Raw genomic sequence first — 17960 nt, forward strand, 5'->3', positions numbered from 1 at the left:
CTCTCAAGTACCTGATGTATTGTGTTACTGCATTTTCACACCAGCTGATTTCTGAGAAATTTATCTGCCACTCAACAACACATTTAGGAGTTGTACCTGCCATTAGCTTATTTCTTGCTTTTTACCATTTCCCCTTAAATTCTTTAAGGCCCTGCCTATTTCTTGATTTCCACTGGAACTAAGCCACCCATTCTCCTTGAGCTATTTCAAAACTCAAGCAACACCTTTGTTTCCCCTATTCTAAGCATCTGATGAATACAGTGAAGTGACCAAATGCAAAAAGAGGGCCCACAACATATAAGGTTGAGTATAAAGAGTATATGGTTAGTTGATTGGTCTGATAGCTTCTTAGGCCACAATCCTATCTCCCACCAGCTGTGCCAAAAAGTTGTAAGTTGTATTCAGTGGTGGAGAGACAACCTGAGGACAAATGAGATGCAAGTACAAAATATTTACACTTTCCTTCTGGTAAGGAGCACTTATGGGTTTCTTTGGACACCCAGCAACACTTTTGATGGCGTATGACAGAGGAGTGCAAAGGGCTGGGGCAGTGGCATAGCTAAGGGGGTGGAGGGGGTAGCAGTTGCACTGGGCAACAAGCTTTAGGGGGGCAACAAGCTGAGCTTAACAACAGTGTCCAAAATTGTGAAAATCTTGGTTTGTATGAATAATACCATCATGTTATATATCATTGGAAAGGAAATTTACTGAAGAATGCAATGAAACAAACCACGTTAGAATATCTCTAGTCTATCAAAAGCTATTGCCAATTAACCAGAAAACAAAAACAACTCCCTTAAGAAACAAAAAGTAGATTTATTTAACTCAAAACTGACGTAAGAGACTGATTGTTCTGACAGCCAACGAGATGTTATTATGCTACAGCATGGAACCAAGAAGGTGTTAATAAGAGTCAGCTCTCATTTCCATGTATCATAATACAGCTAGTCCTGGTAACTGGTAAAGAGGCACTTTTTCAAGTGGTGCTTCTCTTATATTTAGCAGAGAGAGAATAACAGTCCCTCTTCATCCCAGCACAGTGTCTCTAACCAATAAGCAGCACACTTTTTATTTATTTACTTAATTAAATTTGGTTTTGTCATGAGGGGACTACAAAATCTTCTTTGATCCCAGTGAACAGATAGATTTATTTTATTTATTTTATTTTTCACATTTTTACACCACCCTTCCTCCAAAGACCTCAGGGCGGTGTACACAGCTGTTCCCCTCCTTTTGTCCTCACAACAACCTGTGAGGTAGGTGAGGCTGAGAGAAAGTGACTGGCCCAACTTCACTCAGGAAGCTTCGTGGCTGAGGGGGATTCGAACCTGGATCTTCCAGGTCTAAGTCCACCTCCCAAACCACTATAGCACCCTGGCTCCCATAGCTAAGATACCTTAGCTATGCCACTGGCTGGGGGGAGATGGCAGATCAAGTGAGTGGTGAACTGCAGGGGGGAGGAGGCAGGTTTCCCCCCAATTTGCACTTTTTAAAAAGCCCAGGCGTGATGTCACTTCCAGTTGTGACATCACTTCCGGGGCATCATTTTGAGCTTTGCACCGGGCTACATGCTCAGTAGCTAGGCCGCTGGGGTGGGGAGCTTCAAAAAGGAGGGAATAGGATCCTGTGTGAGCCATTGCCACCATATCTACCTCTTCCCACCTTCTCCCCACCCCTGGTTCCTCCCCACTCATTTTCACTCTCAGTTCTCCCCCTCCCTGCCCTTCACCTTCTGCCTCCAGGTGGGTGTGATGAATACAGCTGGGTCTGGTGATGGGACTGCAGTCCTATTGCCTCTTGTAGTGATGCTGATGGAACACTACACGTGCCACTGGCAACCATTTTATGACAGCTGAAGTCACTTCCACTGTTGTAATGCACTCCGCCCAACAGTTCAATCCTTCATAGGACTGGGCTGGAAACAACACTTCATTCTTAAGGGAAAGTTCTTTGGCTTGGCCATGGAACTATTCCCTTCCTAGTTCCAAGTTCCAGCTCATCACAAATGCCTCAGGGCTCAATCCTATCCAATTTTCCAGTGCCAGTGCAGCCGTGCCAATGAGGTGTGCACTGCATCCTGTGGTGGTGGGACAGTTACAGAGGCTTCCTCAAGGTATGGAAACATGCCTTGTGTAATGTATGGATACCCCAGCCATTGACCCTCTTCTCTGTTTTTCAGATACCTGCATGCAGTTAATTGGCGACAGATTTATTGTTCTTCACTCTTGTCTGTCCAAAGTGTATGTCCTTAGGCAGGGGTGTCCAAACATTTTGGTAGGAGGGCCACATCATCTCTCTGACACTGTGTCAGGGGCCAGGAAAAAAAGAATTAATTTACATTTCAAATTTGAATAAATTTACATAAATGAATATATTAGAGATGGAACTTATATGAATGAATGAAGGTTTTGCAGTAGCTCGAGGCCAATAAAAGGCCTTGCACAAAGCAAGGCTGACCTTTCCTTCACTGCCACTGCTGCATCACAGAGATGAAACAGCAAGCAGTGGAGGGAACCCTCATCCCACAGCTCACACAAGCGGTCAAACAGTCACCCTCACACTGAAAGCAACTGTGTCGGGCCAGCATGGGCTCCAGCAAGTCTCTAGAAGGCCACAGGCTCGCTGGAGACTGGGGGCTCCCTGTGGGCCAGATTGGAAGCCCCCAAGGGCTGCAAGTGGCACCAGGGCCAGGGTTTGGGCACCCTGTCCTTAGGCTATGTTCTTAGCCTTTGTGTCAAATCTTTGTTCTAAGATTTTGTGCTAAATCTATGTCTTAAGTCTAACTTTAAATCACTTACAGAAAAAGCCCAGAGACTTTGCTCCAAACTCCCTTGGATCCTTCTAACAAATTCTTTAAGGTCCTGTAGAATCTTTGTGATTTTATTTTTGAGTCATTTCCTCCAAGGTCAGAGGAATTAGTTAGAGTACTCATTAGAAATGCTATATGGTAGCAAGCAAGCTCCTTCACCAAAATTAGTGAATTGATGACCTGTTTGTTAAAAACAAAATCCTCTAAGAAATACTATGCATGCATGTTTTAAAATGTACTCCTTTATTATTGCAAGTCAAATCACAGCTGCATCTCTGTGCCCCAACTAGAGTTCCTATTTCTGCATTTAATCATTGATTTTCTCTATCCCTCACTTGTTTGCCCTAGAGTTTTGTTTTTCCAAAGATCTGCTTGCCTCCTGGATAAACACTCTAATCTCCATAACATTCATGTCACTCCACTTTTTATTTCTACTCTTCCTCTTGTTCCCCTTCATCTTTCAAGGAGCAGAGTAAATCCCCCCCCCCAAACCGGTGTTTGCTAGGTCTAGTACCATTTTATAAGCAAAATTACTGTAAATATCACTGATGTTTTAATCGACAGCATTCTCATTCTTTATTTGCTCTTCCTCTATGAGTATCTCCCCAATAAAGGTGCAGGCATATGTTATTTTCTGACTTCCTTGTCCTTTGCAAAAGCCAAATTCTTTAGGATTGATCTGCAAGTCTGCACAGTCCCTAAAGTGCACATTTCAGTAAAACAGGTAATTGTTCTCACATGTACAACTAACAAGTGTGGTAACACTTTTAACCAGATGAGCTTGAAATATTGGGTTCTTGTGCTCAAATGTTTGTGACAAGATGTGTTTGTGTGTCAAGATGATAATGAATGTACCCTGCAAAAGGATTTTCCAAGTAGTCAGTAGTAGGCAATGCTCAATGTTTTGTTGGCACTTTAGAGCCTTTGCAAGAGATAATGCTTATTGCTTGCGAAGGCTCAAACTTAGAATGTGTGCTTTAGTTAGCTTTAATTTCAACTCTGACACTGGGATGCTTAAACATCCCAAAATCTGGAAACACCATTACAATGCCACAGTATTCCTTTCCAATGGAGGAAAAGGCAAATTTGCCTCCACTTGCATGCAATGAGTGGGGGAGTGAAGCTCTGCAAAATTTTAATACGTCAGAACTACCTCACAAGATTATTGTAACTGTTGAAACAACATAATGTATGTGAATAATTGTGAACATTTTTAGAGTGCAATCCTAGGCACTTATTGGGCTGGAGCATGTCCCTTGCACTGACCCAGGAGCGTCACATATGTGCTGTAAGACAAACATTTGCACCTCCTTGTAAGTTGGCTGGGCTGGTGCAAGGACATGCACTAGCTCATGGAGGCCAGATCCAGCCTTCATGCCAACAAAGGCAGTGGTGCTGGCCTCCCTAGGCCAGTGTGGGGGTTTGGCAAGGGCAGGATGGGGACATCTTGAGTGGGGGGACGGCAGGCTGGTGGATGGACCAGCCTGGGGGGATCCAACCAGATCCTATCCCCTGTCCTTGACCCAGACTGCCTTACACAGGCCACTAGGATTTGCACCAGCAATTTGCTGGTGCAAATCCGAGTAGACCTATAGGGCTGGCTGGGGCTGCTCAGAGTAAGGGGGCATTAGCCCCATTACTCCAAGTTGCATCCTGGCCCGCACTCAACCTGCACTAGATATAGCGCAGGCCTATTAGCCTGCCTGTTCCAGCGCCGGTTAGGATTGCACGGTTTGTTATATAAATGATGATTATTACTAAGATATAACTATCCTTACAACTCCTACTTGTTAAAGACTACCAACAGCAACTTATAAAAGGTAGCACGTGTATTGATTTTAAAAAAGGTTTCACTGAATTTAGAATCTGAAGATTAATTTATGTAGCTAATTTTCAAGTAATGTATTCACTTCGGTAAGTGGATTGTGTGTCTAGATGCTTGCATTAATTAGGAGCTGAATTCATAATAAATACTATGTTTCCTTGTAACACCTATGCTGGAGACTCTTCAGACTGTGTGTAATTTACAGTGAAGCATGTACAACCTAACACTTTCACACATCATATTTTTCATATGCAACCAAACAAGATGACCTAACTGGAAAAATAGTAGGCACATTGGTTTTAAAGTTAAAATATATCTGGAAATGTTTTCAACTGATTACTGTGATGCTGACAGCCCAATTTTATGAGCTCCTTTCACTGACAAAATGAGTGTTCCATCAGTTAGCCCCTGCTAACTGAGCAAGAAGCACTTTTTCAAGTGGGTGCTCCTCTTATATTTAGCAGGGGGAGAGTAACTGGCCCTCCTCACCCCAGCAGTGTCTTTTCTAGTGGCTGTCTGCTGGTGTTCTTTTGCATCTTTTTAGATTGTGAGCCCTATTGGGACAGGGAGCCATTTAGTTATTTGATTTTCTCTGTAAACCGCTTTGTGAACTTTTTGTTGAAAAGCAGTATATAAATACTGTTAATCCTCATCATCATCATCAATGGAAGGCCCACTGATTTGGCACTGCAGCTGCTACAATGTGTGCAATGGGGCCTCCAGTGTGAAAGGCCTGCAGCCATACACAAATGCCACAAGAGTGTCCAGCCACCACTGTAGCAAGTAAGTTGGAATGGGAGGTGGGCTGTGGAGCAGTGAGAGGGAGAATCAGGGCCCCTGGAAGGCATATTCGAGGACAGGGGTGGTTTTTCACAGCAGTGGCACAGTTGATATCCTATGGCCTCAACATTTCTCCTTGAGTTCACTTAGACTTCTGACAGCCAACGAGCTGATGCAGATCTGAGTAGAATTATTGGAAACAATGGTGTGGCAGAGTAGGTAAATAAGAATTTTGTTTACTTACCTCTCTGTAGCTCTATGATCCCCAGCCAGCCTGCAGGATGCAGCGGAACCTGTGTTGGCGCCACTGCACCCTGTAGGCGGAATGAAGATAGAATTGGGTCATTAATAACTAAATATACTCCTCATACTATGCTTAATACTTTTTACAGAAAATTGTAGCACGCTGAGGCCATAAGTTTTGTTAGTTCTGGCAAAAGCTCAGAAAGTTCACTGAATTCCACTTTAGCAGTCCTTCAAAAGAGCTGCATAAATTTCTATATTAGACATACTCATATAAATGTATGCAGCTCAAGCCATCACTATAAATGCATCCTGGATATATGATAGGCAAGCACAATTGTTTTAACAAAAATCTATGACTGTTCAGATAAGAGGAGCAGAATACTGAGCCTTCTCATTTCAGCTTTAAGAAACAAATCAGTTATCACAATTTAACTTTAGAAAAATTGCTTAAATTACTTAGAAAAAGCATCACTTCAGATGTAATGCAAAACAATAGTTTTATGCTACATGTGTCTCCATCCTGCCCACCCCCTTCCCATCTTGGAAGCTGAATTTTCTATCTGACTTTAAGAGGATTCCAAATCCAGTTTAAACTGTAACTTACAATGGTTTGTAGGCAAAATATGGTTTATTTAGCTTGTTAAATGTAAGGACAAACTATGGCTTGGAGTAACATCAGAGGTGAAAAGGAAAATCAGAATATGCAAGGGGAGGAGGAATCATGGAAGCACATAGCCCATTCACATAGCACTAAAACGTGGTCTGGCACAACATCTGAACTGACTGATGCAAAGGCTCTGATTCACTTCTGGTGAAACTATGAGCATTCATATGATAACATTTTTTCCTACTCCATGTATTAGAAGCATGTCATGATACATCACTACTTACATTATAATTTTTTTTAAACAATTAAATTCTCCACCATGCTGTAAGAATACTCTAGAACTTTAAAGGCTAGTCTACTGTAACAAGGCATATGCCTTGGGGACAATCTTCAGAGTGGTATCTTCTCTTCAGCAAAAGTCCCTTTTGCTCCACTCAGCATCTTAACCATGGTTTAAGACTTGCCAGCACCAGACCTAACCCCGGTTGATAACCAGGCACCTTAACCTGCAGTTAGAAGTGCTTTGAAGCTTATGTATATCATATTGCTACACTTTTCTTAATTTTGTAATAAGACATTTTTCTTTAACTTCTTTTCACTGGCCTTCTCCCCTTAATTTTTAACAATTCTTATTACAAGAACTATCAACTAGATCCCTTAAGTATGGTTAATGAATTAACATTGTTACATTTGCATGGTCCCTGAACTGTTGACCCTTAGGGACATGCACAATTATACTCAAGCAGAAGGAGACACCCACAGATGAACCATACATCTCCAAAATGGCCTTAATTTAGAAGTTTCAATGCCATCGAATTTACTTGAAAATTCCAAAGTATAACTCAATCAAGTCTTGTCCATTAAAAAAATAATTGAGACTTAAACAGAGAAAATAAAACATAAGATGATACCTTCAAAATAAATATTTATGCAGTTAAAATATATACTAACCAGAAAGTTTGTATTATCAGAGAACTTCTCCAAGTTAATCCACATCTGCAGAGTAACAAACAGATGAATCCTAACCATGTTTACTTACCCATAATGGTTAATGCTGTAGCTTTTGTTAGTTCTTCTTTCATTGAATCTAGTACTTCAAAACTGCCACCATCCAAGTTGCATCGGTTTATGGTTCCATTTCCTGAACTGATCCAATAAAGCCTGTTTTCGGCATAATCTACAGATAAACCTGAAATAAATGTATACAATACATAAAGCGTATTTACAGCAATTTAAAACACTTATATTATTTGATTGCTTGCATGAAGGCAAAATGTGCTTATTTTACAGGACTACAAAATTGAGGGTCAGAAAAGTTTTTCCCAAACTTTAGAGTGGTTTGATATGAATTTGGGGTGCTGATTCCAAAAATGGCATCCGTTTTGCCCTATCACGTCTAGTTTTGGAGATATGGCATAGCCTTATTAGTGAATGCTTCAAGCAGCTTCCTCATGAGGAAGCCATGCTTCCTCATGAGGAAGCTGCTTGAACCATTCACTAAAGAGGCTGTACTATATCTCCAAAACTAGACGTGATTGGGCAAAAAGGATGCCATTTTTGGAATCAGCACCCCAAATATACCCAGGAATTGGTGTAATGTTTAAGGAAGCAAAATATATGTTGGCCTCTTATTTTTAAGCCACACACACACACACACACACACACACACACACACACACAAGCCGATCAACCATATGAAGCTTATGGGTACATTTTTAAAAAGCTAATCAAAAACCTAAGCAACAATGCACATGATATTCTTCATGATATACGCATCTGCTGGAAGATGCCAACAGCAGCTGAAACTAAAGAATCTGACGAAATGAGCCAAACACAGTGATTTGTGTCACAGGAACCACTTGTAGCTATGAGAAGTCCGAGTCTTGCTGTTTCGCAGTGCCACCCTGATAAGGGTGGAAAGAGATCCTGAAGGTTGTTACCAACCTGGGTCAGATGACTTATGACACCCATAGTGGCTCCACTAGCATCAGACAACTACAGGTGGAGCCTCTTTATTCGCCATATTTTTAACTGCGAATCTGACTCAATGCGGGTCCCCAGGACCTGCTTGGAGCCAGACTTGGCCCCACCTTAGCCTTCCGGAGGGGAATGGAGCTCTGCTCCAGTCACCTCCAGAGGCGCTTCTGAGGCCCGTGGAGGCAGTGTGCAGCCTCCTCCACGAGCCTCACAATGGCCTCCGGAGATCCTAGAAAGGCACTTCAGGTTTTTGGCCAAAAACTGGAAGAGACCTTCTAGGATCTCCGGAGGCCATATGGAGGCCCATGGAGGCTGTGCACAGCCTCCATGGGCCTCATAAGAGCCTTTGGAGGCGACTGGAGCACAGCTTCAGTCACCTCCAGAGAAGTGGCCTCTGAGGCTTTCAGGGGCCTTTCTGAGGCCCACAGAGGCTGCGCGTAGCCTCCACAGGCCTTGGAAAGGCCTCTGGAGGTCCTAGAAGGGCTTCAGGAACAGAACCCTTGCGAATAATGGGGCTCCACTTGTAATTATATAAATGCTCAAGCACTGAGGAATTATCCACTAAAAGTAGCTAGTACCAGCCTCAGGTTGCTAGGAAACTAGAGCAAAGCCTTGCATTAAGTCACCCACCCAGCTGCCTCTTGGTGGTGCAAGACCATTGCCACCAGCATCAAGGAATCAGGTTTTGGCCTGGCCATGTGGATCCTCTGATGGACACAGCCCTCAGTCTGTGCCCAACCTGGCTGACCCCAACACCGCCTTCGAGAGAAGCTGCTCAAGGATCTATTGGAACCTGACTGCCTGCCTGTCTTGGACCATGTTGTCTGCCTCAAGGCCCTCAGATATTTTCTTGTCTGTTTTAGAACATCATCATTGCCTGATTTGTACCACATAACCTGCCTTTGGCCTTTGAACCCACATCTGTTCCTCTGATCTTGATCCAGACCTGCCTTGGACCATGCTGGGTCCTGATAAATATTCAGACTTTTTCCATTTATAACTATAATGAAAACTAATTTCAATTACTGCTCACAAGCTATTATTCAGCTTTAAGCAAGCTGCTCAAGAGATAAACAACAAAACACTGGAGACATTCTTAAGCCTCCCATATTCATTGGGTTGTGAGTGTCTCATACCTGTTAAATAAAATTAAGAAATTAGACTGAAATTTAATCTTTTAAATATTTCAGTTGTTTACTGAAATCTGACATAAATAAAAGACTGGATATTGACACATTATGTGTTTACAAGCACGTATGCTTATTTGTATGTTATTAATTTGGGGGTGACTCCTCTTCTTCCTTCATCACTAACTATCACTGATGTTGAACAAATCATGTTACAAGACTCATTTAAATATTGTGATCATGCAGGTATATATGTCTAAAATGGGAGAATGTCTCTTACATTTTACCCACAAAATTAAGGCATTTCACTACTGTAAGTTCTGAAAGGATGGAAAATATGACCCTTTAATTTTAGGATTGCATTCTTCTCAAACACTAGCGTAATATAGATAAGTACTGCTGAATTTTCTTCAGTTTGCACTCAGTATAATTTGGAATGTTGAACAACCCAATCCTATGGGCTGCTAGAAGTAGCAGAACACACATTCTGCCAGCTTTGTAAAGCAGCTGTCAAGTGCGTTCTAGCAGCGTGATGTAGCATACTGCCAAAGCACCAGCAAGAAGGCCAGAGCCTTTCTACCTGTGTCAATGGAGTGCTGGCTGTCTGCCAAGGAAGGTAAGGTGGCTTGGGATGCAGGCACCCTCCCCCTGCCCTGGATACCTCCCCTCCTGCCCAAAAACCCTGCACCGCCGCTTGGTAGTGCACCTTACTGTGGGCATTCAACTGATGTTGGCCTCCTGGCTCTGGGCTCAGCATCATCTGGCCCAAGTCCAGCACTGGCATTCCTTGCTCTCCCGGTACAGTAAATGTGCTTTATGGTATGTTTATGGCACCTGGTGCTGGAGCCCAGTACCGGTGCTGAGAGCATTTAGGATTGGGTCCTTAAACAGGCACATTTCCCATCCCTACCTGACTATGGGTGCAATCCTAACCCACTTGCCAGCACTGACATAAGGGCAGTGCAGCTCTGAAGTAAGGGAACAAACATTCCCTTACTTTGAGGAAGCTTCCATGTGTGCCACCCAACTGTAGGATGCAGCACATGTCCCATTGGCACCACTATGCCAGTGCTGGAAAGTTGTTTCGGATTTGGGCCTTTGTCAAGCTTTGAACCCGGGACCTTCTGCATCCAAAAACTGTGCTCTGCCACTGAGCTACAGCACTTCTCTGTTGCTTAAAGTGATGGGGGAGAAGGGGAGCAAAATACATGTGACCCCAAGGTTTGTCCCAGCTTGTGCTTCTAGTGCCAAGCCATGGTTACATCTGAATAGCCTCAATATATTTGTAGGCTAAACTGTACCAACCAAAGCAAAGATTAAATAACATTCATATATACATCACATTAGAAGCACGAAAGAGCGATTTTCCTCCCAACTCTTCCCCCCCCCCTTTTTCATAAGTGGCTAAAGTTAAAGATAGGAGGATTGACACAAGTATTACCAAGTTGGATTGGAAAAATTTAAATGTATTTTATGAAAGTTTTAAAATCGCTGTTCTAAGAGCTGCTTTGAATTTTGGGATGACAAATTTCTATTGCTGTGGAGTTTGCAGTGCCTCTACACTTGCTTCTGTTCTTTCTCCCCAATCAGAATACCTCTTCAGCTTGTACGCTTCCACAGCCACAGAACTCTCACACTGCTCAATACATCACATGTTGTAATCCAGCAATCTAATACAAGCCAAACTGTCCATTATCTAAGCCTTGTGACTCAACCAAGCCAAACATAACCCAAAAGCCATAAACAGTGACCTTCAAATTGCTTGAAAGCCCCCTCCCCGCTTTTGTGTTGTTAGGTAGGCATTCAAAACAGGAAGTTTATCAGGCTTCTGGAAAGTTTCTTTTTCTTAACATTCTGAAAAATTATAAACATTAATATTTCATAGGAAGTGCTTATTTTATTTAAAGAAAATATATGTCAAAATAACAATACATTAAAATAAATATAACATAGCAGTATTTACCAACAGGATCTTTTTGATTCTGGAAGAGTATTTTGCTGTTGCTGCCATCCATATTTGCCACATTAATGGTGTTCCCATCAGTCCAATATAGTTTTCTTAATAAAAAAGAAAAGAAAGCATAGGATTCTGTTAATAAGATACATATGTTTACTATCTTTAAAAAAAATGAGTAAAAAGTTTCTAAGTCTGGTCATAGAAGAAATGCTAAAATATCATGCGCTGCATTCTAAATGTCCACTGTATCTGTACAAAATGCTACATAAAATTTTCAACATTCAATCCAATAGTTAGCTTTATAAAGATGCATGTTTCTTCCAGCAATTCATCCCTGAAGTATACATTCACCAGGGGCCAATACTACAATAGAATGATGGAGGAAACACCTCTCCATTACTAGGCAGATGATTGCCATAGCATGATGGTCCAACATGAGGCCTGTGGGCTGCATGCAGTCCGCAAGTCTCTTTAGATGGCCACCAAAAGCCCAGCAACAGCCTTCCCACCACCTCCTTCCACTTCAGAAGCTTTTTGATCTCCCTGCCATGCTGTTCCAGCTTCTCCTTTGGAGAAGAGGCTGAAATTTAAAAGCCCTGCCGCACCCACCTCCACTGCTTGTGTTCTGAGCCTCCCAAATGACTGTGGCAGGCTCAGAACACAGAATTGGTGGTGACATCATCGTATCACCTTAAATTACTTCTGGGCACAGCCAGGGGTCACACACGGGTCAAGCCCCCCATCTGCCGAAAGTTGGACTGCTCTGCCCTATAGGAACCAAGGTCTATACACAAACCCTACTCACATTATTTTTTCACTTCACCCTTTTTGAGGGGAATACATTTTGTGAACTGGATCTATTCCCAACTGGCCACCATCAACCTGGAGGCTTTGGCTCCCACAGGGAGTTATCTACATGGTAGAAGGTAGGGGGCATACAAGAGAAACGGGGACTCTCTATATTACCTGAATTCACTGCCAGTACTGTAACTGACAAATGCAAATGATTTTCATACACAGAAAGTTTACATTTACAGTGAAATGTATGTACTGGTGAAAATTATTATTATTATTATTATTATTAACAGTATTTATATATCGCTTCTCAACAGAAAGTTCATAAAGCGGTTTACAGAGAAAATCAAATATCTAATGGCTCCCTGTCCCAAAAGGGCTCACAATCTAAAAACACCTCTAAAACACCTCTAAAAAAATTATAAATAATTATACTTTATCTGTGAATGTATATACCATCCTTTCCTAGGTAACAAAACCTGATGGGTAAGGCAGTTTACTACATGACATATACGTAAATAATAAAATCAGCATTAAACCACAGTAGCATAAATAGACCTAAAAACAGCAGCTAAAACCATAAAAACAAAGGACAACAAATAGTGAAACTTTACCCTTTAGCTGGGTGAACAGCAAGACACTGGGGCTTATCAATTCCATGTATAATTGATGTTTTTAAAGAGCCATCTAAACGTGCCACATTGATTTGTGTTTCATCAAATTCTGAGCTAATCCAGTATAAATTACGTGACAACCAGTCCACAGCCAATCCCCGAATGCTCTGAATGTCTGCAAAATATAAAATATTAAAAGTAGTTACCTAAATGATCTGCCAGTAGATTTTCATTCATTATAATAGTGTTTTCCATATTGTCTTTCCAAAACGAATTATCTATCCTTAAGGACACTTCAAATTGTTATCAACAGCTATAAGAAAGTTGCCATTTCATTTATATTGTTTAAAATAGTTCAAACGGTTCTTTCTGGCTGCGGTTTTCAAACTCTCCCAGAGTTTGAAACCTGCAGTAAGTCCTTGCGGGGGCGGGGGGAGGCAGTGGGGGCAGGGGGAAGGCAGCAAAGCAATCCCCAGGTTCGCGCCGCTCAGGGGGGCTGCAGGGACTGGGGTGCACTCACCAGTTGCTGCAGCAGCCGTCCATGGGTGCAGGGAGCCCTGAGTGAGCCTCTGCAGGGCTCCACAGGTCAGCAGCACTGAAAGTGAGCGACTGCGCTCTGCCTCTGCAAAACCGGAAGTGGAGTGCGATTGCTCCACTTTCACTGCTGCTGACCTGAGGAGCCTTGCAGAGGCTCACACAGGGCTCCCCGCACCCAGGGACGGCTGCTGTAGGGAGCCAGTCCCTGCAGCCCCATCAGAAGTGAAAGTGGAGCGATCGTGCTCTACTTCTGGTTTAGCAGAGGTGGGGCGCGATCACCCCACTTTCACTTTGGAAGCCTCGGGGAGCCCTGCAGAGAGCCGCGCAGGGCTCTCTGCGCCCCCAGGAGGCTGCAGGAGGCTGTGGTAGGTGCAGCCAAGCCCCTGAAGCCCCCTGAGTGGCGCAATCCTCCCTGTCTCCTTGGCTGCCCCCGCTCCTTAAGGCCAAAGAGGCCAGGGCCCTGAGACTGGGGCGTCGTGATGCCCCAGTTTGAAAACCTCTGCTTCATGGTATAAATGTCAAATCAGTACCAAACTAACAGTTGTTGAGAGGGAAACTGAAATGAAGAAATATTATAAATTTTCTTTAATTAGACAGAAATTGTTAATCATACAACTGCAGTCAGTGGCATCACTAGGCAGGTTCGGTGGTGCGGGCCATACCAGGTGATGCACATGGGGGGGTGACACCACTACTGACCAAAATTTTAAAATCTTGGTATTTTGAATAATTCCATCATTTTATATATCATGCGATGAGTATTTTCATGCAGAATGCAATGAAACAAACTGTGTTGAAACAATCTCTATTGTATCAAAAGTTATAGCACAACAATTAGTGGAACGGGGCAATGGTGCATCACTACACCCATCTCACACGGCGTGACATGCTAGCATCCTGCACCAGGAGACACAAACCCTCGTGACGGCACTGACTGCAGTAACTGAGCTTATGGCAAAGTACTAAATCGGTTTGCTGTAAAATGTTGTGAAAAGACCAAACAAATCTTGGAATACAAACATAAATTTTAGATTCAAATTTATGTTAGTATTTTGTGTTTAGTCCCTTGGTGTAGGTCATAGATAAAAGGTCACTGATGTACAAATTTATTCTCTCAACACTGAATTGCATTGTGAGAAAAATGAGTGGCAAGGACAATGAATTTAAGAACTGCTTTGCACTCATAGAACAATGTCCATGGAGACCAGCATTCTGTTTCCAGTCAGATACTTAGAAACTCACAAGGAAGTTTCAAAAGTGTTGGCCATTCTCTGTTTATATGATTCCTTCAGCAAGCAAATATGCTGAACTGGTGCTAATTGACTGGGCAATAAAACATGCCCAGTTACAGACAATGAAAGGTTTCTGCATACTCAGGGAACTTATCATGCATGAAGAAAAAAATATTAGTTTGTAAAAGAGAATTAACCCCTCTACCCTCTATGCTATTAACTTGTTAGCAGCTTATTGATTGCTTCGCAATCAAAATCCTGAAGCAGAATATAATTAAAAATTAACAATACAAATAAAATGGTAAAGCAGCAACAAAAGTGCAGGGGACAAGATAAAACCAAGACCTTTCATTAAAATAGTAACCATAGTCAGACTGCATGCTCCAGCAGGTTGCATTTTGCAACAGCTGGAAAGAATGTTGTGCTGCCAGAATGCTTGTTCTGGTGGCACAATGTGCTAGTAGAATTGGGCTATACATTTAGTGGTGGCTGCTTTCATTGGAAGAAGATGGGAACAATGCCCCACCCATCAGTTCATCACTTAAGGAAGAACGTCCCTTAAGCTGAAACTATAGCATTTGAAAGGATATCCTGCAATTGGAACCAGATGTGCAGAGGTAGTATCAGTATACTACCTGATAGTTTGCATAGATGACCACTCAAAGAACAACAGCTATGAAGGCAACATGACATTCTTTGTAGTCTTTGTTCAGTCACAGTCATATCCAGCTTGACTGCAGAATTCCTGGCACTCTCTGTTGTAGGTCATGGCAAACAAGTGAGGGTGACACCAGTGGTTAACTGAGGACTGGAAGACCTCCGTGTGAAAGCTCGACTTGCAGAAACCACTTGTTTTCCATTCTGCTGACATCATCTGCTAACTGGTTTGATACCTTAACTAAGAAGTTTCCAAACTGGGGTGTTGTGACATCAGTCAGTGGGAAATGGTGGCTACCCCCTTAATAATAAAATATCCTTTAAATAAGTTAGAAGCAGGAAACACGCCAGAGAAGCGGTTGGCCCTCTGGATGGCGAGGGAGGGAAAGGGGAGATAAAAGAAGACATTGGAGATAGAAGAAATTAATTGAGTTTTTTGCATCTGTCGTGGCAGAAGACCTTGGGTATATACCACTGCCTGAATGGCCCCTCCTGACCAAGGAATTAAGTTGGATAGAGGTTAAAAGAGAAGACATTTCAGACCTAATTGACAAATTAAAGATCAATTAATCACTGGACCCTGATGGCATCCACCCAAAACTTATTAAGAAATCGAAGAATGAAGTTGCTGATCTCTTGACTTAAATATGCAACTTGTCCCTTAAAAAGGCCATTGTACCAGAGGATTGGAGGATAGCAAATGTAATGCCAATCTTTAAAAAGGGAAGGAAAGGGGACCTGAGAAACTACAGGCTAATCAGCCTAACATCTATACCAGGTAAGATGGTGGAATGTCTCATCAAGCATAAAATTTTAACATGCATAGATGAACAAGACTTGCTGAGGGAGAATTACCATGACTTTTGTAAGGGTAAGTCTTGCTTCACAAACCTTTTAGAATTCTTTGAAAAGGTCAACAGGCATCTAGAAGTGGGAGAACCTGTAGACAGGGCCTAGGAGAGGGGGGTAAAGGGGGCAATTTGTACCCGGGCCGAGGATCAGAAAGGGGGCCCAGGAGCCAAAGGAGGGGGCCCAGAAAGTTCCTGGGATCTGTCATTTTCTTATCTCACCTGAACTCGCTGCCTGTGCATGATGCCAGGGCACAACCACGTGCATGCAGTATTAACTGCTGCTGCAAGCCATGCACACCAGGTCCAGGAATGCTCTTTGGATTGTGGATCCCATAACCGTGGAGGAGTGTATAGAAGCTCAGGGACCCAGCTGTGGGGCTACAGCTGCTGCAGAAGTTCATTTTGGTCCATTCTAATGTGAGCCTAAATACAATGATGGTAATTTTCTGCAATTGATTTTCTATATTTCAAAGGTTTTAGAAAGACTTAGGAGTGTGTTTGGTTTTCAATATTACTTTATCTAGCTGCCAATGCCACATGGTCAGGTAGACCTGGATTGTGCATCTAGAAGCCTAGTAGACTTGGGCTCCAAAGACTATTGTGGCTGTCAGCACCCTTTCCCTGCCCTATTTTTGTCCCACCTGGTCTGCCTGCTCCCATTGCCCCCACCTTTGAGAAGGGGCCCAGAAGAAACTTTGTACCCCCTGATAAAATTCCTCTAATAGGCCTTGCCTGTAGATATTATATATCTGGATTTTCAGAAGGTATTATACACGTCCCTCACCAAAGGCTGATGAGAAAACCCCACAATCAGAGAGCAGGTCCTCTCATGGATTAGAAACTGGTGGAAGACCAGGGAACAGAGAGCGGGTAACAATGGGCAGTTTTCACAATGGAGAGAGGTGGAAAGTGGTGTGCCCCAAAGATCTGTCCTGGGACCAGTGCTTTTCAACCTGTTCATAAATGACCTGGAGACAGGGTTAAGCAGTGAGGTGGCCAAGTATGTGGATGATACCAAACTTTTCTGAATGGTGAAAACCAGAAGACATTGTGAGGACTTCCAGAAGGACTCTCCAAACTGGCAGAATGGGCAGCAAAACGGTAAAGTAATGCACATTGGGGCAAAAAATAAATACATATAGACTAATGGGTTCTGAGCTGTCTGTGACAGATCAGGAGAGGGATCTTGGGGTGTTGGTGGATAGCTCGATAAGAGTTTCAACCCAATGTGGGGCGGCGGTGAAGAAGGTCAATTCTATGCTTGGGATAATTAGAAAAGGTATTGAGAATAAAATGGCTAATATTATAATGCCATTGTACAAATCGATTGTAAGGCCACGCCTGAAGTACTGTGTCCAGTTCTGGTCACCACATCTCAAAAAGGATGCAGTGGAAATGAAAAAGGTGCAGAAGAGAGTGACTAAAATGATTACTGGGCTGGGGCACTACTTTTACGAGGAAAGACTACAACATTTGGGGGTCTTCAGTCTAAAAAAAAGGTACCTGAGGGGGGACATGATTGAGACGTACAAAATTATGCAGGGGTTGGATAGAGTGGATAGAGGGATGTTCTTTTCCCTCACACAATACCAGAACCAGGGGATATCCACTAAAATTGAGTGTTGGGAGAGTGAGAACAGACAGAAGTAAATATTTCTTTACCCAGTGTGTAATTAGTCTGTGGAACTCCTTGCCAAAGGATGTGGTGATGGCACATGGTACCATGGTCTGGTGATGGTGATGGTCTGGGTGCCTTTAAAAGGGGATTAGACAAATTTCTGTAGGAAATTTGTAGGGTTACAAGCCATAAGTATGTGCAACCTCTGATTTTAGAAGTAGGCTACCTCAGAATGCAAAGAATGGCACCAGGATGCAGGTCTCTTGTTGTCTTGTGTGCTCCCTGAGGCTTCTGGTGGACCACTGTGAGATACAGGAAGCTGGACTAG

General features: G+C 42.8%; 1 protein-coding gene across 1 annotated transcript in view; it reads right to left on the bottom strand.

The window, feature by feature from the left end:
• LRP1B (LDL receptor related protein 1B) overlaps positions 1 to 17960 on the bottom strand; it is a 796682-nt gene that overhangs the window by 230673 nt on the left and 548049 nt on the right. The window contains exons 30-32 of the mRNA XM_066621533.1: positions 12738 to 12912; positions 11335 to 11429; positions 7307 to 7456 (exon numbers count right to left, since the gene is read on the bottom strand). Coding sequence (XP_066477630.1) covers positions 7307 to 7456; positions 11335 to 11429; positions 12738 to 12912 — 420 coding nt within the window. The remainder of the gene's footprint in view (positions 1 to 7306; positions 7457 to 11334; positions 11430 to 12737; positions 12913 to 17960) is intronic.

This window comes from Tiliqua scincoides, chromosome 1 (genome assembly GCF_035046505.1).
Source record: "Tiliqua scincoides isolate rTilSci1 chromosome 1, rTilSci1.hap2, whole genome shotgun sequence".
Classification (NCBI taxonomy): domain Eukaryota; kingdom Metazoa; phylum Chordata; class Lepidosauria; order Squamata; family Scincidae; genus Tiliqua; species Tiliqua scincoides.